Source organism: Mya arenaria, chromosome 12 (genome assembly GCF_026914265.1).
Source record: "Mya arenaria isolate MELC-2E11 chromosome 12, ASM2691426v1".
NCBI lineage: Eukaryota > Metazoa > Mollusca > Bivalvia > Myida > Myidae > Mya > Mya arenaria.
In genome coordinates, this window is record NC_069133.1 from 162,456 (window position 1) to 190,350 (window position 27,895).

The following is a 27,895-nucleotide window of genomic DNA, read 5'->3' on the forward strand; positions in this document are numbered from 1 at the left end:
AGTCTAATTTCATCGACTGTTTTCATTGAAATTGCATCGAAGTACATTAGTTTAAACATATTTATTTTACAACGATTGTGAAACAAGTTATTACAACATTATATTAATCACTCTCGTTGGTCCGATTTTACGCGAGAGTGTGGTTTTGTGTTGTGGGGGGAATTGGAGAACCCACTTGTCCGGCTTGGTGACCACGAACCAAACTCACATGCGCCCGACCCGGGAATCGAACTCGGGTCGCCTAGGTGAGAAGCGAGTGCGCTAACCACTGGACTAACTGGACAACCCGAAGAAGTACATTAGGAGGGCAAACATTAATAGTGTAGCCGAACGAAGTTCTTCTTTCAATATATTTCCATTGAATAATAAACTTCAACACCAATAAAATACCATGTGCTCTTTTCTGGTCGCAGGGATGTGTCTCTCGAGAGCTGATGCAGCAGCTAGCTTCTCGTCGTCTGTCGTGGCATCAGCGACTCCTTTCCGTGACATCTCGCACGTGACACACACGTCCTCTTGGGGAGTGGCGATCTGTAAAAGAATTGAATAATTAAAAAAAGTTATTATTTAGGTTGTTAACGTTTTATTTATCACTGAGCTAGAAAAGAATACATTCATCTCGAATAAAACAAAATAACTATCGCATTCTTAATATAATACATACAGAAGATTCTTTGATGTACCGCTCTACATGATCATTGAAAAAAACGCTGTTCTTCTCATGTATTTTTATTATACACTGAATACTTTATTACATTTCTGTACATGTCGGTCGGCTTTCCTTTTAGAAACGTGTTTAACTACTTGTTTGAAAAGATTTACATCCGTAGCACTCCGTTTAGTGTCAATGATAGTGCACAATGTTTGGACAAAACATATGTAAAAAAGCTGATGAAATGAAAATGTGAATAACTTATGCAGCATGATGTGCTTAGTAATACTTAATACCTCGATGTTTGGACATAGCTCATGCCACAATCTGCAGAACGTCCTAAATTTAATACATTTTGTGCTGCTTCAATGCACGATTTTTCATATAATTTATGCATTTTTATCTTTGTGGTGGAGCTGTGGAGGAAAACTGGTGCGTTCTTGGCTCTCCCTCTGGGTGCTGCAGGCATGGGCAGTCCTTCATCAATTGCAACATTCTTTAAAAATGATATAACATTTTCAATTTTTTGAAAAGTTAACGCATAAATGGGCCGCCGGCCTAGGTTTCCATGACAACGGGGAACATTTCCATTCTCGTTAACATGTTTCAAGAGATTCTTGAGATGAGTTGGGCCGATGTCATACACACACATGAATGTTTTCTTGCAAACAACATTACCCTCAAACTTATAGTCGTATCGCGTACGCTGACGATCACCATACCGGCTTCGTTTTTTATCTGAATTAATCTGGTTTAATGCTCCCATTATATATAAGTCCTTTTCTTCCTTGGCATACTGCCTTATATTGTCAATATGGGCTTGGGCAGCTTCACGCTCAATAGAGTCCATGCAGATAGAAGTACAATCGCATCCAGTCGCTAATGTGTGGCATGATTCTACAATTGGTATGTCATCATCATGTTCTGAGATTACATGATCATTTACATTTTCTGATGCCACTTGATTGTCATCATTTTACTCATCAGACGTTACTGTAATGAAAGAGAGTATCCCAAGTGAGTTAAGCATTATGTTTGCCCATAATATACAAACTAAAATAATGTATTGCAACGTTATATAATTTTATTATTGCGAATAAACAAATAAGATCCACACATCTACTGCAAAATAATTGATTATTTATTTAAATAGTGTCGATTTTTAAAATAGCAATGATGATTTAGTTTTCAAAATAAAATAAAATTTAATTTATAAAATTCATCATAAAATTAAATTGCATTTCTGTTATTTGAACTTATTATTAAACAATTGTCATTTAGCATCAATGAACAGTTAAGGATACCTCTAGGTAGTTCAATTCCATGTGAATGTCTTGATATCGTTGAATTGTGTCCAAAGAATTCGTCATGGAATCGTTGTATCAGCTGTAAAAAATAAAAGTTTCTTAATATTTATTAAAAATTAAAGGTTAGCTTATCCATCTGAGCTATTTCCCCGCTTGCCTTTAATGCAATGCATCGAGGTATTGATTTATCGATAAGCGCACATACACTATCGTGCGGAGTTTACCGAACACGTTTATTTAAAAAATGTTGGTATTCTGACCATTGTTTACTGAGAAATACATGATAATAATTCTACATGTTTACATTTATCATTATTTAAATAGTTTTTATATATAAATTAACTTTTATATGAACCATATGCTTACCTTTCTGCATTATTACTTTGAGAAAGCGTCTTTAGTTTTCACTTGCAAACGATTGAAAATAAAAGGAGAATAAAATCAATTTTAAGTATATATTTTATGAATGGAATTATACTTACTTCTAAATCGTTCATCTTTCATCCTTCTGATACATCGAAATATCAAATATTATGCTGTTTTCGCCATAAAAATTGACTTTTTCAAACAGTTACTTTCTTTTTATTTATGTATTTACTTCCGCATTTTCTTCGGGAGTTTTCGTGCATTTCCGTCAATATCTCGGAAATGCGATACTGTTCGTTTTCTCAGGCCGGCGGTCATATATTATGCATACCACTCTCTTTCCCTCTACTTCTCACTACTCTTTATAACACAATGTGGATGTGTTTTGTTTTTTTCCTGAAATATTTGGTTCTGTTATGACTATAAATATATGCACATTTAATGTTAAGGGACTAGCAGCTAGAACAAAACGTAATGATGTCCTAAATTGGTTAATATCTCAAAAATATTCAATATGCTTGTTACAAGAAATACATTACTCCAATGCTGGCAATAAATAAAAATGGGGAGAAATGTGGAACGGTGAACTTTTCTTAAGTGGAGATAGCACAAATAGCAAAGGGGTTGGTATTTTTTTTTAAATTCTAATTTATCTCATAGTTACATAGATAATAATAACAGGTCGTTTACAAATGTTATCACTGAAGATAGGCAGCCTAGATATCGTTATAATAAATATATATGCGCCAAATACTGATGATACGGATTGTTTGCATCATGTAGAAAAACTGCTGGAAGAAAATTCAGATAAAACAGTACTAAAAGGTGGTGATTTTATTACAATTCTCGATTTTAAATATGACCAACTAAATGGTTGTCAGAACACACATATCAAATTTTCACATAAGTTAAAACAAATAATGAACGCCTACGATTTAGAAGATATTTGGCGTGTCTTAAACCCCTACAAGAAAATGTTTACATGGCATTCAAATACAAAGTCACCAATATTCAGTAGATTAGACTATTTCTTGTCATCATCAGAGCTAACAAACATCACTTCAACTTGCGAAATAAAACCTGGTTTTAAATCGGATCATGCAATTGTAACATTAGCCTTAAATGAAGTTCAAGATAACCGCGGACCAGGCTATTTCAAAATCAACAATTCTTTATTAAAATATGTAACTTATATAAATAAAATTCGGCAATCAATTATTAAAATTGTAGAATGTAACGGAAATTCGAACCCTAATGCACTATGGGGGGTATTTAAGGAAGAATCAGGGACGATTCTATAAAATATTCAGTCTTTAAAAGAAATAATGATTTAAAAGAAGAAAACAAAATATTGCAGAAAATACGAGATATGGAAACCGACCTTCATAGTTCACAAACAAATGAAAATCTAGATAAATTAAACGAAGAAAAAGAAAAATTAAACAAACTTAACGAAAAAAAGATAAAAGGGATATTAATAAGATCAAAAGCCGAATGGATCGAAAGGTTTGAAACAAATACTAAATATTTTGCAGATTTAGAGAAAAAACGATCACAACAAAAAACAATCAACCAGATAAACATTAATGGCAATCTTGTATCAGATAATAAACTAGTTCTAGCTCATGCAAAATAATTTTATGAATCACTTTATAAGAATGATGACTATATAGAATATCCAGAAAATACCTCCTTCTTTCAAAATGAGAATAGCTGTCTTTCAAATGAAGATCATAGGCAGGAAGATCTTACTGAAGATGAATGTTTTAACGCTTTAAACGCAATGAAAAAAAAAAAAGTCCCAGGTCGGATGGTCTGACAGCGGAATTTTATAAAACTTTTGAAACGAAATAAAAAAATACTTAGTTAAGTCTTTAAATTATTCATTAGAAATTGGAAGTTTGACAGAATTGCAAAAACAAACTTTAATTACCCTTCTTCCGAAAAAAGATAAAGACATAACTCAAATAAACAATTGGAGACCAATTTCGCTTCTTAATATAGATTATAATAAATAGCTTCAAAGTCGATTGACAATAGAGTAAAACCATTCTTACAGAAGACTATAAGTTGTGATCAGACAGGTTTTATCAAGGGAAGATATATTGGAGAAAATGTCAGAATTCTTCAAAATGTACTTGATTTTACAAATGAAAATAATAAAGAATGTTTGATATTTTTTTTTGATTTTAATAAAGCCTTTGATAGCCTCGTTCATAATTTCCTAACAAAATGCCTTAGAAGTTCAATTTCGGCAACGATATAATAAAATGGTTTCAACTATTTTATTCAAATGCCAAAGGTTGTGTTACTAATAACGGTTTTTTATCCGAGTTCTTTAATATACGCAAAGGTGTGAGACAAGGATGTCCTCTTTCCCCGTATTTATTCATTTGTTGCATCGAACTATTGTCTATTGAAATCAGTAAAAATGAGAATATCAAAGGTATAAAGGTAAACAATATTGACCTAAAAGAAACTCTATTTGCTAGTTTCATTTTAGATGGATCAAAAAAATCATTTGACACTATTAAAACTTTAGATAATTACGGAAGTATATCAGGATTAACTCTAAACAAATCAAAGTGCTCAATTTTAAGGCTAGGATCACTGAAAAATAACAAAACATGATTCTGCGACAGCAGTTTCGTATGTAACATGAACACAGCGCAAGCATTAGGAATTATATTCAGTAACAATTCAAAAGTCATAAATGAATTGAATTTCAAAGATAAAATGGTGGAATTCGAAGCCTGTTTAGAAAAATGGAAAAAATGGAATTTTTCGCTTTTAGGAAAACATAAAGTTCGGAAAACGTTTGCAATTCCAAAGTTATTGTACCCATTAACAGAACTAGAATCACCCTCACATAAATTTTTAAATGATATTAAACAAAAATATTTAAATATTTATGGGACAATAAACCTGATAAAGTTTCAAGAAATCAGATTATACAAGGTTATGAAAATGGAGGTTTAAAAATGCTAGACATATTTAAATTCGAATGTGCAATAAAATCAAGTTGGGTTAAACGAATGCTGTTTCAAGAAGATTCAAAGTGAGTAGAAATATATGCAAATATGATGGTTAGATTTGGAGAAGATTTTATTTTCAAATGTTATCTAGACCCAAATAAAATTGATAGGCTTGAAATAAAATCGAAATTTCTTCGTGATATAATTAAATCATGTGCAAGTGTAACGTTTACAAAAAAGGAAACTTTATAGCGACATAAATTATTTGGTACAATAGTTACATTAGACAACAAAACGATGACACATTTTTCTATAAGAATTGGTAAAGCAAAGGTGTACAATATATTGAGCATCTGTATAACTTTCAACAAAAACAGTTTTACAATTTTGAGGATCTACACAGACTATACGATATTAACCAATATGATTACATGAAATATTACACGCTTTTGAAGTTTATTCCTCAAAATTGGAAATCAAAAGTAAAATTAGAGGAAATGAATTACAATGTTACTACGTTTTTGTAAATACTGTAAGTGACTGAAAATACTACAATATGCAAGCTAGTATACCAGAAACTCATTTTAAACCAAAAACGAGTGCAAAATGGAAAAGAAGAAATATGGGAGGCAGAACTAAGAGTAAATGATATAAATTGGAAAAATATTTATATTTAATCGATACAACATTAGTTCTTGCAGTCTTTGTGATTTTTGCTCAATGTTTATAGATTCTAACAAACATATGTTTTGGGAATGCCATTCCACCCAAATACTCTGGAACAAAATAACACGCTTTCTTACAAGCATATTTAAGGTTGATATTTCGACAATAAATTACAGTGAGGTCACTTTTTGTAACTTTAAGTCTTTAAATGGAAATTATGAATATGCAATTAACTTCGTTATACTTCTTGCAAAATACTTTATCTTTAAATCAAAGTGTGAAGGAGGTACGCCTATCTTCGAGGCTTTTGTTCCATATTTTTCAAAGAGACTGCAATCTGAAAAGGTAGTAGCTATGGCCAAAAATAAATTGCATACGTTTCTTGGTAGATGGATCCTAGTACTTAACAGGTTAATTCTTGAATACGGGAAGTTTACACCAATGTATGTATACTTTATGAATATATGTATGATGTACATGTATATTTGAGAAAATAAAATTGAAAAAAACATTGAAAAATTGTTTATATCTTCGTAGACAACCTTTTTGCTTTTAACAAACATGCATTTGTTTAGTGTGTGTTGTTCTTTTAAGTCATGTATTGTCATTCTTCGCGATTGAAATATTGATATGTAGGAATTATTTTGGAATAAATGTCGATCGACCGAGTAGTGATGGAAATCAGAAAGTCGCTTTTTTAAAGTTGTAATTATTATTTGCAATATTATGCTATTATCATCAGAAAAAGTGAGCTTAAGTTTCCGTGATTTATACCATAAACTAATAATACACCTTTCGTCTTTAAGGACTTTGACCTATTTGATTTGAACGTGTGGTCTTTATTTATTTTCTTGCTAAATAATTAGTTCCTTAATACAAACAATGTCATTAACTGATAATGCTGATTTCAATTTCAAGACAAAATTTTCTCCAATTGTACATATGCTATTGTTTATATTTTCTGTTTTGCACAAAGGCTCCTTCAAGTGAAACTCAAGTGATATGTCTGTTTGCTTTCAACTAAAACTTTACTTCAGGCAATTGATACACAATAAAATGTGTCCGATACCTATGCAATATTTATGCGAAAAGCTACAGAAACAAGCTCAGTGGCAAAACGTTTAAACATAAATCCGGTTTAATGGCTCTGGGTAAACGCCAAAGACATAGAACATAAAATCACAAACAAGAAACATGGAAGAACAGCACAAAACTCCACAAACAGCACAGTGCATACATACTGTATATAAAAAACTAGGTATGTTTATCAAGAATTGTTAGGTACCGTCTTGGAACGGTCAGTAAAATGTAAATTTACTGGGGGTTTAAACCAGTTTGTGTGCACAACCTCATCCTTATTCCAACAATCCTGAATAAAGTAAAACCGTAAAAGGTAAATCTTATCAAAATATGCATAACCTTTTGGAAACACAAAATCCGTATAATTGCACATGGTAAACGCCAAAGACAAAGAACTCTAAAACAACAATCACAAACCCGAAACATGGAACACCATGTTTAGAAACAGCTAATTGAAAGCACAGGATTAAGAAATTCATGCAAGAAACATCTTTCCCACCAAAAACAAAAAACAAAATTGAATAAATCATTGACATAAAACCATGAAGATCCTACGATTTGTTTACCTCTTCTTGAATTAGAACATAAATTTAATGTAACCGATTTTCTATGTAATACAGGATGGTCAATAAGAGCTGACACTGTACGCTTTTCAAATGTAGTTCGGGATGGTCAACAGGTATTATTTGTGGGTAATTGTCAATTGCTCCTTAAGAGCTTATTATATTTTGAAAGTAAATTGTGTGGCAACTGTATAAGTGCAGACAATATATTTCGTGGCAACACTAGTTAGTTTGCTAAACAACAAAACCACACCACATTAATAGCAAGTAATAGTATTCTTAAACATTTATAATTTCATTAAAACAACCGTTCAAATACATTTGTAATCCTTGGATATTATCATCGCATATAAAGCAAGATAAAATTTACAACATTTAAATCATCTGATCTGTTTTTCCCTGTTTGCCAAAGGCTTTGGATAAGTAAGATCAACTTACAAAATAAACCATTGTTTTTAATACGTCAAAATTGTTTAAATATGGACGGTAGCATGACTAAATAAGATGAAAGGAAGAAATATATAGGAGTTCATGTATTGATGGTCCATTTTCACTAATTGTGTTGGCATAGGAAAGTAAAACTACGATTCCAGAAATGTAGCTTGACTGCGCACCGTGATACTTTTCGTATTTTCAAATCGAAATTCGCAGTAGCAAATGCTCCGACACTACAAACTATAAAAGTCCAAATTGAGGAGCAAGTGAACCAGGGTTAACTTCACACAATCGGGTAAACATTTTTTGTAATCAAGGTCGGGAATGTCATTGACTGCCCACTGGCTCACTCTAATGTCGCATGTGAAACATTCTACAATATAACCTTCTTCAAGTAAATAGATCCTGCTTCAGCTGGCGCATATTTACCTTGATTGATCTGTTGAGGCAACGTTTCATATGAAAAAAAGTCTTGCCTTCATACTTCGCATAATTATTGCGTTTAAGCGTGCTTCAATCAGTACTGTTTTCCTTGCCTTCATCTTCGCATAAACATACGTATAATGATATATGATTGTGTTGAGGATCGTCACATATGCGCTCCGGAAACACACCACTTAAGACGTAAATTTTAATCCTCGATGTGTTCAAACCAGTCGACGTTTCCAAACCAACAATTTGTGTCGTATATTGTAACAATTGTGAATGAACACTGCTTAAATTGACACAATTTCTGACGCCATTTTTATTATTCATCAATGTACTTTCAATGTCCCACGTATCATAAGTTCCGGAAATACGTAGCACATCTATCGGAAGTTCTTTAAACGTTCTGGATTCCCATTTCATTAACGTATCATGTCGTAGTATGTTTAACTTCATTACCTTGTAACGTGCAATATGTAGCTTCCTGATGTTTGTCAGGTCCTTTGGCTTTTACATTTTCCACCAAATGTGTATAACTGATCGATCCATTGTTCATTGTCGATTTTATATTTGTTTTTCGCGGCCTTTTATTGGATTGCTCAAATTCACGGGTCACTTGTATAATACATTTCTTTGATTAATTCGGTAGTTGAAACTCGCTACGAACGGCTACGAAATGCGGTATGTATTTTGAAAGTGGATATCTTTTATCTTGGATTTTTTTTACTTTTTTTAAAAGACGAGATTGCTTAGTAAATATTTAATCAAATGAATAATACATGAACGTGTCCTTCACATGAATTTAACTTTATTTATGTTCACGTATCATTCTTTTTACTGCTGGCATTCCTAGCTATTGGTGAGATCGGCATCCTAGGGCTCATTATGATTTATAAAACCTAAGTAATTACTAGTTCTTTTTCATTTAAGTAAGAATTTACACTGGGATTTGGAACATTGCTGAAATAATGTATCTACATTTATAATATAAGTGCGAACATATATGCATGTCCAAGCTTATTGAACTGTTTTATTTTAAAGACATACACCGATTCGCACACATCACTGCATCGAGGTCTAATAAGTTTAAACGGAAAAGTAGTTAAAATATTAATGATGGTTAATAACAAGTAAGACGGTGAAAAGTTGAGACGACCATTTAATAAAAAACGGGTATAAACTCGGTTGATTTGGTATAAACATAAGGTAAAAATATGCCTATATTTTTTTTTAGTTTACTACTGGAACTGTCATTTCGAAATAACAGTATTGGTTGATTTTCGAACTTCATGTTCACATTAATTGTAATTGTAAACCTGAACAATTAGAAAAGGGAGTTAATTGTTAGATGAAATTTAATAGCTTTTGAAATTAAATACTGTTCATGAACTGGTCTTTGATTAAAAGGATCTTCGGATAAATTTATTGCTGTTGTAAAAATGCCTATGGATATCCGGAAAGCTCAAGGTATTACAAGTCTGCCAATTGTTTGCTAAAAAAATGTTACCCTACGTTTAACTAATATTATGTTTTGTAACTTTACAACTAAATATGAACAGAATTTAAAATGCATTATTTATTTTGAACAAAGAAGCGAAAATTGTATTGGTTTCACTTCACAGAATTGTAATTGAAAGTGTTCTATTTTTCGTTCTTGGCGATTGATTGTTTTCTATCACTATAAATAAGTTATATCTTTGACATATTACCATAATACCTAAACACATGTAATTGCATACAAATATTTTACGAACTATTTAAAAATAAGATATACGATAGATGTTCCGAAGTTACGTACGACCTTCTTGACTCTACCCAACTTATCCATTTACCATTTATAAGAACATAACCAGTGCATACACAAAGTAAGTTACACTATATGATGAGTTAATTTCGGATTTCTATCGTAGTTGTTCTTTAAGTAACGAACATTTTTAACCGGCACTATGTACATAATTCGGTACACAATGTCCGTGACAACTGCATTTTATGACACCATGCACAATTCTGCGACATGACATTTGCAAAATTATTTCACAATGAACGATGTTTAACAATTAATGTTAAAAGGATAGCATTCATTTTTAAAAATGTTAACTGTTGAGCCCCTTAATTGTATTAAGCACTGTGAAATTTGACATTAAAATCAAGAATTCACCACTAAAACAGTTTGCTATTGGTTTTTTTTTTCATATATTTAAACAGCAATGGAATCATTATCACTCATCCTTTCATATTTTACCGGCATTCATGTTTCTGTCATTGTTTACAGAATATGTTCCCATATGTGTTTCAATGACGTTTAATAATGAAGGTTGATATTTAAGGTCAATCGACAAAATAAATTAACCTCTTACATGTAGGTCAGAATTAATGTGCGTGTTGAAATAATGGTATTGCCATGCATATTAAGTTTACTTCTTTGCGTAATAAACGTTTGTTTTTTCTTGACACTTAACGTATTCTCTAGTGATAGCAGCGAAAAACAACCAGTTAAAAGTTCGATCAATTGATCATCCGGTTTAAAGTGTCTAAATTCAAGGAAACGTTGGCAGAAAGACATTTACACAATGTTATTTATACATCGTCTCTTGGCGAGTATGTCTTTCTACCAAATTTCATCTGTGTAAATCCAATTGTTCTGTAACTGTTTCACAATTTTGGCATTTTGACACAAAACTTCTTGAGAAATATTAACAAATAACATGCAAAGCAGTGAAAACACCTGACATTCTTCAACAGAAAATCATATTATATTTTTTAAACATATATCGAGGAAAAGTAAAAATGAACTTATGATATGTGTACATCTTAAAGGTGACGTTACTTTAATAGTTACGTGCCTGTTCAAGAATCTTTACAATCAAATAAAAATGTAATCGAATAAAAAAGTAGCATCACATGGGTATTCTTTTCTTAAATTAGGCTTATTAAAGAAAATGATATACACGTGATGTTACTTTTTTATTTGACTGTGTTTATATCAATTTTGTGTTTTAGGTGTATATACATAAATAATGACGGTGAACTGCGCCTAGATGGCGCTAGTAAAACTGATATTCACAATACACACTTTAAAAATCAATCATTTTAAAATGATAGCGGCCACAATGTTCCGCCAGGTAGAACTCATTACAGTAACTGCAACATTGACAAAATTACAGTGCCACCAAGGGAGATCACTGACATTATACCATCACTGCATGTTAATAAAGCTTCAGGACCTGGTAGCATAAGCAATCGGATTCTAAAAGAATGTTTTCACTCGTAAAAGGTGTTCGAAAGGGCAATATATAAACACTCCTTTATCCACCTTCGTGACATAAACTTTTTTAACCCGGTTCCAGTCAGGTTTTCAGCTAGGCGATTCTACTGTTTACAACACATTTTGTAAGGCATGCGATGATGGCCTAGAGGTTAGGGCAGTGTTCTTTGATATCAGTAACGCATTTGATAAAGTTTGGCACAATGGCTTGATTGTGAAGCTACACGAAACTGGTGTTCTTCTTACTTTCGTGGTTTCGTGACTATCTTAGCAAATGTAGACAACGTGTAGTTCTCCCTGAATCCATATCTGGTTGGGTCTTTCTTGAGGCTGGTGTACCCCACGGTTCTATTCTAGGTCCCCTTTTATTTTTGATATTTATAAATGACATTGTTTTCAAATTTGGAAGTAATGTTAGGCTATTTGCAGACGATACTTGTCTTTATATTCTCGTTGAGGAGCCTATCAGGACCACTAAAATCATCGAAAGAGACATTGATAGCATCAGAACATGGGCTGATAAATAGCTTGTCACCTTTTTTCCTGCAAACACTATGTAAATATGGTTCTCCAGAAAATGACTACCGCGTATTTATCCAGATTTGTCTATGTATAGTCAACAAATCCTAGAAGTAAATTCGCATTAACATCTTGATTTGGTTTTTTTCTAGTGACAGTACATGGATTGCACTTTTTGAGTACATCAAAAGTAAAGACGTTAAAAGAATATGCATCGAAAGCTTAAGACTCGTCTGGACAGAAAATGTCTAGAAACCATTTACTTTTCGTACATCTGTCCGATTCTTGATTATGATGATGTTGTCTGAGATAATTGTACGGACTACGAAAAATATTAACTGCAAAAGATAAAAAATGAAGTCGGTAGAATAGTTTGTTGTGCTACTAAGTTGATTTCGATTGATGTTCTCCATTCGGAGCTATGTTGGCCTCCTCTGTCAGAAAGACGCTTTAATCACAAATTATGTCTCTTTTACAAAATGAAAAACGGCCTTGCCCCGGAGTATCTTTCGTTCCTTGCACCTTTAAATGTAAGTTCACAGAGTTATCCGAAACGGAATGCATATTACATAAGAACGGTTATGGCACGCACAGATTTTTACTTTTCCTCTTTCTTACCTTCAAATATACGTGCCTGGAATGAACTTCCACAAAATGTACAGGATTGTCGTTCAATTGCATACTTTATATCCAAGTATGCGCTTCGCAATCGATTGCCTGTCGATTATTAACTATTATTACGGTAACCGCCGATTGCAAGTACTAAACACTCGATTGCGTACTAGGTGCAGTATCACCCTTATTGTCAAAATATTATCAACTCTCCTCTTTGCGAGGATGGTGAAGTTGAAATAAGTACTCACAATTTTATGCATCGTCCTTTAAATACCGACTCTCGACAAACTTTCTTTCGTGATTTTATTTGTCAGTTATCACAGAAATAAGCATTAGTTTCATTCTCTTTGGCAATCCAACCTTTAACAACGAGAGCAACTCCAAAATACTTAATACTGTTCATAAATTCATTCTTGTTCATTCAAGACTCGAAACATATCTGATTATTATCTGCCTGGCAAAGTTTCCCAAATATGGTATGTACCTAACTTCTATTCTTCCTAAATATATTTTCACAACCTATTTATCTATCATTAATACAATAACTTGTGCTTATTTTGTATCTATTATATATCGTGTTTGAACTATCGAACCTATATCTAAACACACAATCTTTAGTTCTATTTAGTAGCCTTAGAAACATTCTTTCTCACATAAAACACATATATCGTCTAAACGTCATCATATGCATTTTTCTGGTAAATGAGTAATCTAGTTCCTACGGAGACGAACTCTATAAGCTATGCTTTCGTTCAAATCCATTTCAATATGATAGACAACTTGTGTGTGTGCATAATCTGTGTTGTTTATTTGTATATGTTGAATAAAATGTTTAAATCAAATATAAGCTGCCACGTGATATATTGGTCATCGGACACAATTGTCACGCGTATAACACATTCAATATTTATGTGAATAAATGTGACCGAAATCGGTTCACGTTGAAATAATTGAATCTGTTGCTCAACCAATTATGTTGCGAATGGAAATATATACCATGTATATACGAGTAATGTTTGTTAAAAACGTGAAAAGGCTTTATATATTTTCAAATATGTATTGTGTTGATATAACTTTCAAAGGTTAACTTTTTCAGATCTTTTGAAAGAACAACAGACTTTGCACATATAACCATATCCCAATTATATGCAAACTACGGAAACAAGCTCAGTAGCAAAAAGTTTAAATTAAACCCCGTTTATTGACATAGGGTTAACGGCAAAAACGTAGAAGACGAAAACAAACACTCGCAAACAAGAAACATTGTACAACAGCACAAACCTCTACAGAAAATACATTACAAATATACTTTATAAACAATAAACTGTGTTTATCAAATAGTTTAGGTACCACCTTGGAACGGTCAGTAAAATGTAAATTTACTGGGGGGGGGATTAAATCAGTTTGTGTGCACAACATCACTTTCACCCCAACAATCTCGAATAAAGTAAAGGCTTAATAGTAAAACAAGTAATAATAAATAATTGTTGAAACCCAATGACTTCAATGTAAAACAATTCAGAGTACCGAATGCAAACACTTTTCAAGGAAATGATGCAGTTATTGTTTGAAACTATGAACATCACACATCGTCTGCCGAAGCAAATAAAAGGCTTTCATATAAATATTGAAACTGTGTGATCTTAGTGTTTGCCCTATATTGTGAGCCCATCAGGGACGCTAGATTTTTAAAATGTTTTTTTATTCTTATTTGTAAAGAATATAACTTATTGTTAAAGACGACCCTTAAGGATTAAGAAAACTGATATAACTGCGAATGCGTATATAGCCACGCCTACTGTTTTCATATGCAAAGCCGCAATTTCATATTGAGTTGATTGACAAGTCTTTTTTGATAGCGCACGGCATAATTTTAAAGCTGATGCAATTTGAGAGGGGCTAACACCTAGGCGATTAGAATTTATTAAGTAATTTCTTCGTGAATAAGTAACCACGGTCGCTTCGCTTCCTTAGGTTACTTATTCACGAATAAATTACTGACTAACACTCTATACATAGAGTGTCATAATATAAAGCATCATGGTACTAAAACTTGGAACAAACAAAGAAAACATTATTGAAAATAAATTTGCTATACATTTCTTCCAAATGATCACCTAAGTAAAGGTTTAAAAGACAGAGACGTCACACGCTGTAAACTCATATCAAGCTAAAAACTGTTTAAAGGATAACACGAATTTTCAAAATGCTCATATAATCAAAGCACTGAAAGTTAAGTTATGTAAGGCCGCCATATTCAACCTGATATTTTTTATTATTAGGAATTCATTATCATTCGGCATCGTCTATCTGCCGAACTCGAACTAGCTGAAAACATTTTAACTTTGCGAATTTTCTTTAAAACATCACAATAAAAATCAAGATGCGCAATACTATAAGCAGTCAGCGATTAAAGACTACAATTATACTTAAATATAATATTATAAGCGATTTTAAGCGAATCTTATCAACAGTGCCATAAAAACGCCATATGATAATGAACTAGGAACATCTAAGTTTGAAGAAAGGTAATTAATTATTTTGAATTAAAATCATGACGTTTATCATAAAGATTGATATTTAATCTTTCCTTACTTCGAGTTGCAGATCTTAATAGGATGCTTTTAGATTGGATGTAATAGATTTATTAAGTAGCAATTGTAAAGGGTATATCGATTTAATTTTATATGAAAATACCGAATTATCCAAACTTACAATATCGTCAATATATCTAAAAGTATTATGTATCATTGACAACGGCAAGATCTCCAGAGTTAGATATTTACAAAATATATTCAGTTTCATAGCAGTATAAGAAGTGGTATACAAGTAAAGGTGCATTGTTAGCACCCATTTGAATGTCTATCACAGTAAGTATTAAACACGGATACCTTATATCGTTATCCCGTGGGCAATAATTTTCACTGGTGCAAATGCCATGGTCAACCATGAATTATCCTGTATAATACAAATGTTTTGTCATTTGTTAATGATTTCAAATTGATTAAAACATTATTTTGTGGAATAATGAAGGATATGTCATATGATGTACATGTAGTCTGAAAGTTTAAAAATTGAGAAATAACGAAATGATTTTGAATGGCATAAGCTGTGAAAAATAACGAGATACTGAAGATCATAATAGCAAATTGCCAAACCTTTTCGTACGTGTTTTCAGAATAAGCCTACAATATTTTCATTCTTCAAATATTTCCTGTTTTACATTGGCTGATTTTGATGTTCATTTCAATAGGAAGGCACAGCTAGGGTCGATCAAGCCTAGGAGCAGTTTCATAAGAATCTCGGCATGATTGCCCTAGCCATTTCGCTGGAATAATTAACATTTCTCAGCGATTACTGTAAAACAATATGTTTCAACAAAACATTTCCTTGTCTCACTGCTTTATGACCTCTACCGAATGTTAACATCCGGTGCGGATTCAGGTAGTACTCGTTACTGAAACGCGGAAGGTGTCATTGATTGGTAAAACTAGTTTCACAATTATTTGCACCTATAGTTTCGTTTAATCCATTTAAAGCCTTTAAAGTTGAAATGTTTGCCTACCAAGTATTTGGCGGCCATTTTTATTTTCGTGAATATGACGTCAGTGTGAACGTTCTCCTCTTCGTTGGGAAATTATGCCATAATCGCTCTGACGTGCCGTGATAATCGCACGGGCGAAGACGATAACCATTATCGTGGAAAAGAATTTCTATAGTAAAAATAAGTATTATCAAAATATAATTTACATTGAAAGTTTACATATGAATACGCTTACTTGTTACGATTCCGAAATTGAAGTGAAATTATATATACAAAACAATACACCAGGTACCCTATTTTGGAATACCTTCAATTGTTAAAGGTTTTTTTTCATCAAGTAATCATATTGAAGATTGAAGCACGTTTATGGCTAAATTGTTATATATTTGTTTCATTGGTGTTGATTTTTTATTTGTAATGGAAACATGTATATGTATCTCACAGAAAATATAACGACTCATTAAAGAACATAAACAGCGATCCAATATAATATTAATAATAATTATTAATAATAATAACAATAATAATAATAATAATAATTATAATAATAATAATGAATAAAAATACTGATTGTTTATGAATTAGTAAGCGTGAACATGCTAATGCTATCCTCGGAGAGGACACCGGCGTCCAAAGAATAGCATTAGCATTTTCACGCTTACTAATTTGTCCTCTATCCTAAGCCAGACCATCTCATCTATAGACAAGAAAGGAAAATCAAGGGAGGTTATTCTGGTTGGAAATTCCAAAAAATAATTATTTATAGAAAAGAATCTTCGAGATTCTGATGCAATGTTCGAGATAGAAAAAATAGTCCGCGTAGGAATAAGAACTACTTTGTTGTTCGCGGATGAATTATTGTGTTGTTCGTCCGAGGTGTATATTAGAAACGGACGTGGGGTCACAAGCGCGATGGACACATTGGAAAAAAGGACCTCCCGTAAACGAAAGCGTGGCTCTACACAGGCAGAAGCTGAGAAGAAGGAAGAAGAACAGGAAATCCTACGGCTGCAACGTCAATTGGCTAAAGAGATCGCTGAAAGTTGTTTGCAAGAAAATAATACATTGTTTGTGGAATACCATCAGGAAGATATTGGAGGAAAAATAGCAGAACCAATCGACATATCAAGTACATCCAACTCCACGAGCCCGTCTACGTACGAGAATGGGTAAACGTACAGCATGTGAAGCTGCTGACTACGGAGACAGACACCGGAGCGGCAAACGACGACGACGAGGTGCCGGACCCGAACCAGACAGACGATATGGAAAACACAATATCCGATATATTGTTACAGGACGACGACGAAGAAGAAGAAAACACAAGTATAAATATCCAATTATATAATATCAGTAAACTTCAGTAGCAGAAATATTCAATTACCAATTAAAGATGGAAGCCATGTTTGAGAAACAATCTCGGTTTTATTGGTGTTGAATTTCACTACAAATATGGATGTAATGATTCACGAAATATATAGTGCCCTATTGAAAAACTGTAACAGCGATCTCAAAATAATTTTCTATATAAAATTGGTAGATTAATTAGGTTATTGGTAACAAAATGGAATCCAAAAATACTTATTATATGTCATTGAAATGCATGTTAATATGAGCTAAATCTTATTTCATCAACATTTATTCCTTAATCTAACGACTATCTCTGGTCAAGGTTTTATGTACCATGTTTTTAGAGTGAGGTTGTGCACACAAACTAGATTAAAAACCCAGTCAATTTACATTTTACTGACCGTTCCAAGGCGGTACCTAACAATCCTTGATAAACACCCCTATTATATATATACTGTGTTTGTGTTGTTTTGCAAATAACTACGTTTGTTTCATTAGATGTGGTGTCATACGCTATGTTATTTTCAATACTTTGAATGAAGCTTATATATACATATTATGTTATATTTAACAGGTTTGCATGTGGTTATCGGCAGTGCAATGATTATCAGCTACTGTGTATATATGGACCCTTTCTTGATATTCAGCAATCATGTCAATAATGCAGCTGGTGTGGTACACATGGTTGTAAAGAACACAAATACTACACATACAATTCTGTGGTGGAATCTGCCAGAATGGCTTGTACGTTTTCCGAAAAAATGTGGTAACTGCTATGTCACAACGCACAAAAGTGTTTTTGATAAAAGCTCTGCTGTGGTGTTTTCCTTAGCGAATAGTAACATTGGCACACATCCACCAGTGGAAAAAATAAATAGAAACCTAAATCAAATTTGGATAGCTTTTTCATTAGAAACGAATGTTGCAAACTCGTGGAACAGAGAGTATCGAAACAAACATTGGTCTTATGTGTTTAATTGGACATGGAATTATAGACCTTCTGCAGACATATATATGCAACCTGGTAGAGTATCAGAAAGATTAAAGCCGCTGTCAAAAAACTATTCTTTGATTTTTCAACGTAAAAAGAGATTTGCAGCTTGGGCCGTCAGTCATTGTAATGCACATAGTTTAAGAGACAAATTTGTGAAAAACATGCGCTTGTATTTGAAAAATAAAAGTATTGACATATTCGGAAAATGTGGTCCTTTGAAGGCTTCGAAGAGTGAAATGCCTGATTTACTAAACAATGATTACAAATTTTATTTAGCCTTCGAAAATGCATTTTGCGATGATTATGTAACAGAAAAGGTGTTTGCTAACTATAACAATGACATTATTAATGTGGTTCGTGGTAAAGCCAATTATACTAAAATATTTCCTGAAGGCTCGTTTATCAACACTAATGACTACAGAAATATATACGATTTAATTCGCCATATGATTGAAGTGTCAGAAAATGAAACCTTGTATTCAAGTTATTTAATACAAAAGGACAGGGTTCAAGTTTGGTATAATCGCGAAGAGGAATATAGGCTGTCGATATGTGATATTTGCCGGAAATTGAATGACCCTTATCTTGCAAAAAAATATATTGCTGACACGGAAAAGGAGCTTGGACAGTGCATGAAACCAAGTGACATATAGTGCATGAACGTAATGGCAGCGCATGGTACAATTAGTTTGAACACCTACGATATTTAAAAAACATTTCCATAACTAAAAATGACCGACTTCCAAGTGAAGATGGAAACAAGTTAATGATCATTATGTGGTATTATGGATAAATTAGTGTTGAATATCACCTTTAAAGATTAATGAAAAGAACATAATAGCATTTTGAATATGCTTCAGCATTCAAATTTGCAATTTTTGCTTCAAAAACCTTAATTATAAGGGAGTTTACTCTTGTACCTCGAATACTTTTCATTCCTGTTCGGTAATTCTTCGCTTGATTACCTGTATTTGTCGCTCATATTCATTATTAGAATTTTAGTCGCCGGAACGGTCGTCTCATATTTTTACATTGCGGATTCGGGAGCTCGGCCCAAAACTTCGCGTTCGAAGAGGCCATCGTCGCTGGACGAACTAATCTCGGAGTTGGAAAGTGAGGAGGATGTTTTAAAAAGGTACTTGGAATTGTTTAGCCCCAGACAGAAGCCTATTTCGAAGGACATTGAAGCTCTGGGGGAAGAAAGGGCTACCCTCCAACGTTTGGTTGAGGAGCGCCGTAAATCTTCTGAGGCCCGGCGATTAAGGCATGCCATTGAAGAACTAAAAGGTCAACTTTCAGCGTTGAAGGTTACAGATTCGCATGACCTTAAGTCCCCATCCCGACCCATGTTTGGACATTTTTGGTTGCAGAGAATATTCAGCTGCTGCGTGCTCAACCGCAAGGTGGATTCAAAATTGCCGCTTGAAGTATTGAACAGTGTTGAAAGTAATGTCAAACCAAAGAAAATTAAATCAGAAAAATCTTCGAAATGTTCTGATATACAAGTTAAACGACCCACGTCCGAGATAAAGTATAATGACTTATCCATGACTCAATTTATTGCGGAGTTTTGTTCAATTTAAATCCATTTATTTCATGAAGGTTCGAGGATTTCGTTAGATGAAATGGACCGTAGGATTACAAAATCACGATCTATGATGTGCTTTGCACATGTGTATCAATGGAAGAGTATTTTTAACATTCATCAAGACATATTGCTGGATATTGAAACAGGCAATCGTACATGGCAGGATAGTTTTGCAGATATTGAAAGCCTGAATCTGTTGCTTGACCGGTGACCTGCTGCTCCCGCGACGCGCTCTTCCGGTCAGTCTGGTACGTCGCTTGGATCGTCAGAAAAGCGATCGTGGTTCTGCTCCTTGTATCAGAAGGTTGAGTGCAAGAAATCTTCACCTCACGCAGCTCGTATTGGGTCGGATAAAACATGTTTGTGCTATTAGCTACATGAAGGACCGTGAGCTGCGGGAACACCCGGAATGTTCCAGTTCCTGTCCGCACAAGCAGGACTGACTAGATAACTGGTGTCTTACGTCTTAGTTTTCCAGTGCATTTTCGTCTACTTCGTTTATAAATAAGTTGCTAGCGTCTGATGATTACCATTCCGAGGTCTCAAGATCGTCGCCGGACCCCGAGTCGAACTTTTATCAACGCTCTAAGAAGTCGGCTGTAGTAAATAACATTGAAAACTCAGCAGTTGAAAACAGTGTATCCAAGACTTTTGACGGCTCTGATTCCGATGATCGTTGTCCTGAATCGGAGGCATCTACGTTGTGTGACGTCACGCCGTACACATGTGACGCTAAGGCATTAAAGATTTTGCAGATATATGACATTGTGTACAAATCATGTATGCCAAATTTTAAAGGTGCAAGGGTTTCTATAAAAACTGGTTGGAATATTTCTTATTTTATTTGAGTATGAAGACTATGAAATATGTGATTTGCTGGAATATGGATTCCCTACCGGCTATTGCAAAACTGACCTACCGGTTTCTGACCCAATCAATCATAAGGGTGCTTTTCGTTTTTCTGATCACACCGATAAACATATTGTTACGGAAATGCTGCAGTGGGATATACTAGGACCGTTTAAGGAGAATCCATTGTGCTGTTTCCTGTGCTTTTCTCTTTTAAACAATGTAGAGAAAGATGAACTTTCTAGAAGAGTTATTGTAGACTTAAGCTGGCCAGAATTGACATCTGTCAATAGTGGATTTTTTAAGGACTTTTATCTCGGTGAAGAGGTTACGTTAACGTACCCGACTGTGGATTCGTTAGGAAACATTTTGCTAGATTGAGGACGCGGTGCTCTTATGTTCAAGCCAGAATTATCACTTGTATATAGGCAAATATTTGTTGACCCTGGATATATTCATTTTCTAGCAGTTCATTGCCGTGATAAGATATATATATATAGTGACTGTGCGTTACCTTTTGGGTTGGGTTATGCAGTGTATATTTGCCAACGTGTTACCAACATGATACGTTACATGTTGCCGTTACAGCAAATCACTACTTAAGTCGTCGGTAAATGTGTTAAGCAAGTCGTGTGTTTATTTCACGTATACTAATGCTTTAAGGCGGTCTAAACTTGAAAAATCATAAAGTGCGATTAAGTTCGGAATTTAGAAAGGATATGGTGTGGTGGATCAATTTCATGGAAATATACAATGGTGTTTCTATGATTAAAACCGAAGATTGACCCTGATGTCGTGTTTGCTAGTGATGCGTGTTTGTCAGGATGTGATGCCTTTTATGAGAGCGGAGAGTATTTTCATAGCATGTTCCCTGAATTCGTGTTGAAGATGAGCTCTAACATAGCCCAGTTCGAAATTGTCTGCATAATTGTTGTTTTAAAATTGTGGTCGAATAAACAGATAGGTAGAAAGATTTCTATCTTTTGTGATAATGAAGCAGTGTGTTGTGTGTTGAATTCTGGTATAACCAAGGATTCAGTGTTACTTCAATGATTGAGAGAGGTGGCTTTTCTCGCGAGTACTCGCGAGTTCGAGATTCGCGCCATCCACCTGACTTACGCGGACATCAGACTCGCGGATCTATTAAGCCGTTTGCACATTGATGCACACTATAAGACTAAGTTCCTTAAAGAAACTTCTACATCGAATACACAAGATTTTAACGTGGGTGAATCTTTGTTCACGTTTGAGAATAGATGGTGATGTGCTTATCGCATCTTTAGACACAATTCACTTGTACAGGTGTTTGAGGCAACTGTTGATTTTAGTTTGTTTACATTATCATTATTGCTTATTTCTTTTTAATCTTATATTTGTCAAAGATAGCTTCATTTCATTTGATATGACTTAATTTATTTCTCGTTTCTAGTTTTATGCATTTGATTAGTTAATTTTATTTGTTTGTTTTATTTTGTTCCGTGTGAATCCCACAAGGTTTCTTTAATAGTAGTTTTTTGTTGTTTTTTCATTTTCAGATGTTGCTAACAAAGATACCAGTCACCTTGCTTGTCTCCGTCGTCAGTTAAAAGTTACACAGAAATCAGCTTTTGCTATTTGACTAACAAAACTTTCAAGACGCAAGTTCGTTCCTTTTTATTGTTGTGTGAATAATACAACCAAAATGACTGTCCTGTAGAATATAGAAACATTGTATTTGTACAATTTATCAAGAATTATATCAATGGTGTACGATTATATCACATTTTCAGGGGACTTGTATTTCCTGACATTTCTAATATTTCTTGACAGATGACTTTTAGAGGTCTAGCTCAGCTTTTGTTTCATTCTCCGCACCTCCGATTACGCCTGGTAAATTGCTAAAACGCAGAGACGCTATTGATATAGAAATTCCTTTTTACGCCACAGTTTGGTGTGTTCTTTTATTTGCTTTGCATACGATGTGTAGAAAATCGAGAATTGTGCCTCTTACGAATTTTTTTTTTGATGTTGCTAAGTATTTATGTCGCATTGATGTGACCTTGTCCGATTTTGATATTTTTGTTAACCTTAAATACGCTTAGACAAATCAATTTGCAGACAAGAATGTTGTTTTACTGATGAATAAGAATGACAAATTTCCGGTTGCAGCATATAGTGATATATGTAATCTAAATCCAGCAAACTCATTAGATCCTCTGTTTTTTTCTCGAAGAGTCTCCTTGTTTAGTTCCGCTTGATGCAAGTAAGCTTGACAGAACTTTTAAACGCATCGTGAAACTCTCTTCTGTATATGGATCCTCTGAGTATACTTTACATTCTTTGAGAAGAGGAGGTGCTTCTTTTTACTTATAGTGTGGAGTTCCTTGTGAGCTTTTTCAATTATTTGGCAACTGAAAGTCGGACTGTTATTTACGTTATTTACGTTTTTCTGACGAATCTTTGATTCAAGCCGCTAGACATATTGCTCTGTCAATTTAATTTTTGGACGATGTTTTGTTTTGGGTGATTTGGCTGCTGCCTTTTTTCGCAAATAAAATATGTTTTCATATCATGTGTTTTAAATATTCCCGACATAATCTGCAGTTTTTGCTTCAAAACTTTTAATTATGAGGGAGTAAACTCTTGTACCTCGAATACTTTTCACTCCATTTTGGTAATTCTACGCTTGATGACCGGTATTTGGCGCTCACATTCATTGTTAGAATTTAAGTCGCGGGAACGCTCGTCTAATATTTTACCCTTCCTCCCGCCCTTCATGTACTGTATTAATATGGTAATTTATATAATTTATTTGTAATAACATGTACTGTTTTATTCATATTTCCCCGATTTAAGGGTGATTTGGCTGCTATTGTTCTATATGTGTGTAACAATTATGCAGCCTTTTTTCGGCCAAAATAAAACATGTTTTCATATCGTGTGTTTTAAATATGCCCGACATATTAATTGACATAACATACTAAAGCTGATACTTTCATTAAATAATTTAAGTTAGTAAATTAAGCATAAATTTATCCTCAATACCTATTGAAACTTTTTTACTCAGATGTATGTTTGATCTTATTTTTTTTGAATAATCTATTGTTTAATTTTTTAGTCCAACGACTATCTTTGTATGTTAAGTAGTTTTAAACAGTATTTCATATAAAAAGAGCAAATTCAATACAAGATTTATGAAAATATACATTATCAAATTTGTTTGGAAGATATTTTTCTTTGTTTGCACCCTGAGGTTTATAAGCACTAGGCTGGAATTGGAACATTTTGGGGCGGTCAATCCGGAAACCGAGACGTTTATTGGGTGTGGCTTCATGCGTGGCTTCATGCGCGAAAATGGACTTTCTCGTCAGTCTTAATTTCGTGTTGTTTTCTTAACAACGATAAACATTCATATCCGAAAGTGTAAATGTTTGTTCGTACACACAGTAAAATGAATCTCGTATTGTATGTGGTGCATGACTACTTTTGTTCGCTTTATTTTTATTGCTCAGTATGCTTAATAACATGCTTAATATCCATGTTGAATACGATATTATATTTAACCTTTTGTCCATACTTGATATTTTCTGTGCAATATAAGAAAAGATAGCATTTCAATTTGGACCCATTTTATTTTCTTCCATGCTTTTTAATAAATATTTAGATTTATCAGTGAAATAACAACAGTGAAAAAATCAAAGTGATATTTTCACTGCTAATTTAAGAGTGAAAATATCAATTTTAAGAACTACTTTTAACATCCATTGTAGTTACTTCCCCTTTATCAAAACTATACACATCCCTTTTTTACCAGAAAAATTAAATGTAAGAAGGTCGCATATGTTAAAGATATATTTGGAAATAAACAACTTATCGTTTAAAAGAAAAATGGTAATCCTGGTTATTAAACGTGTTCTTGAACTTTGTAACTGAATGTTCGTACATCTGCTTCTATAAAAAGTATAACAGAGGAAACCAAATGCTGGAACGTAGATTTGATGTTATGTCAGCGTTCAGAAATATTTTTGAACTAAATATTGAAATTTTTAAATATTGACTGAATTAAGAAGAAAGCTTAAAGCCTATACAATGTTTTATTAAAAATGTGAAATGGAAGATAAACGTGTAACGAGGTATAAAATAAAGTAAACAAAAAAGTACGAGTGACAAAGAGTAGGTAATAGAAGTAAGGTCTGTTGTAACATGTTGATGATGAATCAATATATGCTGGCCTGTTTGATAAATGTTTTACAGATTTAAAGATAGTCGAGTTCGTCTGGTCAATTGCCTTTTTGGACCAGAAGAGACGGAGTTAAAGTGGGATTGGCCTGAATTTGTCAAGTAGGCTTGCTTTTGAATCGCGGTAAATAGGGCAGATAAATAGCAATTGTCGACTTTAAATCCCAATCATAATAAAACTGAGGAACAGTTTTTTTCATATTGCTCTAAAAGCTGGAAGAGATTGGGATCAAGTTTCATTGCGAAGGGCATTCCACGAAGAGATAGTAGACGAAAGAAAGAATTGGATAACGATTAAGTAAACATGTTTAAGTATCAGAGAAAGAGCTTGAATTATGAGAAATATGATACTTTGCGCAAATGTTTATATAAGTTAATATCTTTGCTTCTCTCACCATGTTATGAATCAAAATTCCTTTAATCTGACACCATACCGGTCTGTGTCTGTAAACACAGGTTTCTAGATATCGAAATAAAGGACTAAGTCTGTAGTTTATAAAATTACATATTGCAGTTGTGACAACAGTTGTAAAACACAGCTTTCCAAGATGATAATGGAAAAGAAATTGTGTTCAGATTATAAAACTCTACCAATTATAGCTAAACAATTTGAAGAAATAGGTCGGACTTATTGTCTGTTCAAGGTAATATGCCTGAAAGAGTACAATAAAAGTTTAAACTAGCAAAAATAACTGAGATGTATTATATAAAACTCTTAAAGAGAAGAATACAAATTGAAAATAAGGTAATTTGTGCATGCAATTACGCTTAGTACATGGCTGCTTAAGTTCTGAATATGAACAGATTACCAAGGGAGTTTGAAGAAGGATTTCTACAGTGCGTATTTACAGCAAAATTGTCGAGTGGCAAATTTACAGACGTCTGACTGGACTACACTATGGAAGCTACAGCAATAACGTTCTAAAGGGCATATGCAGAATCATTGGTCTATCAATGAAAGATGGTGCTTTGGCACGATGGTTTCTCCCACGGCCATAAGCATCCAGAAACTCAATTATGCCTGTCATCAAATTGAAAAGAATGAAACCCATCCTGCAGAAACCAAAGCGAGAAAATTATAATAGAAACGTGAACACAATTATATCAATGCGTAACAGTTCGTTTGTTGATCCATTTAGTATCAATAAGGCACCTGCAAGACTTGTTAAATTCGCAACATGTCAGCAATCTACAGATGAAATTGAACTTAATATGTTGAGCTGCATCGATAAGGGAGGGGAAATGATGAAATAATTTGTACCGGAAAGACTGATATCAAAACCAGCTCGCTCAGACCCACTAGTAATGGGTTTTTCGTTTAATGACCAAGTGCAAAGCGAACACAATAGAAGTAAAAAAGAAGAAGACCAATATGTATAGTGAAGAAATGTTTCAAAGACTTCTTGCGGTAAATGCCTACAAAACGTACCAACATAACGCGTATTCACTTTTGAAAACAGGCCTTTTGACGTATTTTGCGAAGATGGTACAAGTCTAAACACTCAGACTTTATGACTATGATAGAGGGTATGCTAACGGATAAGATAACTAACATATACCAAGCAGACACATTGATATTCGATGGAATGGCTTTTGTGCACTCTCTGTTGCCAAATTCTGAACATCTTATCGTTCGAAACACAGCAGAATTATTCATAAAACATGTTACAAGTCTTTAAAAAAATAGTTACTATTGTAAAAGCTGTTATGTTTTTGACAAATACCATAACATCAGTTTGAAAGCACAAAGAAGAAGTGGGCGTGGTGATAGTTCAACAAAAAAGCATTGCATATTCACAGAGATTTGGCCATACCAAACTATTCGAAATATTTTCTACCAGAAGCAAAAACAAGGAGTGACACATTGCATTATAAACTGAATATATTGTTGAGCACTATATTTGTGACCTGAAGTAATTCTGTATTAATCAGTGGGGGGGCAGAGGAAACATATCTTGTATTTACAGATGGTTTATGTGAATAAATAATAGAGTTAAGAAACAACCATGAAGAGGCAGACACAAGAATAATCATCTATGCAGCATATGCAAAGAAGGAATGCACTGATTGTATAATAGCATACAGTCCAGAGACTGATGTTCTAGTGTAACTTATACACCATCTCGGAGTCATAGGATTGGGTACAATGTATATTTGTACTGAAAGGACTGGTATTCTTACCGATTCGAAATGCTATATTCAAGTTCGCAACCTATGTGTCATGTCATCTAAACACAAAATAAATGTTATGCTATCACTATACTGCTTATCGGGCTAAAAGATGTGGGTTAAGAAGCCTCATTGAATCCCATACAAAAACCTGCATGTTTTACATTTTAACTGATCTTTACAGCAGCAGCGGATGTTCAACAGTTCAATCTTGAATTCAATTCAGGACATTCCAAACAACAGATATGAGATACCAACCCTTACAAAGCAGCTCTCTTTTCGTGCCTGCAAGATATTGCACCCAGCATTTTCAT

General features: G+C 33.6%; 1 protein-coding gene across 4 annotated transcripts; it reads left to right on the forward strand.

Moving 5' to 3' along the window:
• The first annotated feature begins 9,870 nt into the window (after window positions 1-9,870).
• Window positions 9,871-24,107, forward strand: LOC128210360 (alpha-(1,3)-fucosyltransferase C-like). Of its 4 annotated transcripts, none has more exons than XR_008257145.1 (3): window positions 9,871-9,937; window positions 18,338-22,521; window positions 22,730-24,107. XR_008257145.1 is itself a non-coding variant. In XM_052914672.1 (2 exons), exons 1-2 carry the CDS (start codon window positions 9,910-9,912, stop codon window positions 19,408-19,410), a joined length of 1,101 nt encoding a protein of 366 aa, XP_052770632.1. In that variant the 5' UTR covers window positions 9,871-9,909; the 3' UTR covers window positions 19,411-24,107. The 4 variants fall into 4 exon arrangements, 1 of the variants encoding a protein (XP_052770632.1); XR_008257146.1 differs by having other exon boundaries at window positions 18,338-22,496; XR_008257147.1 differs by having other exon boundaries at window positions 18,338-22,418.
• Window positions 24,108-27,895: the final 3,788 nt, after the last annotated feature.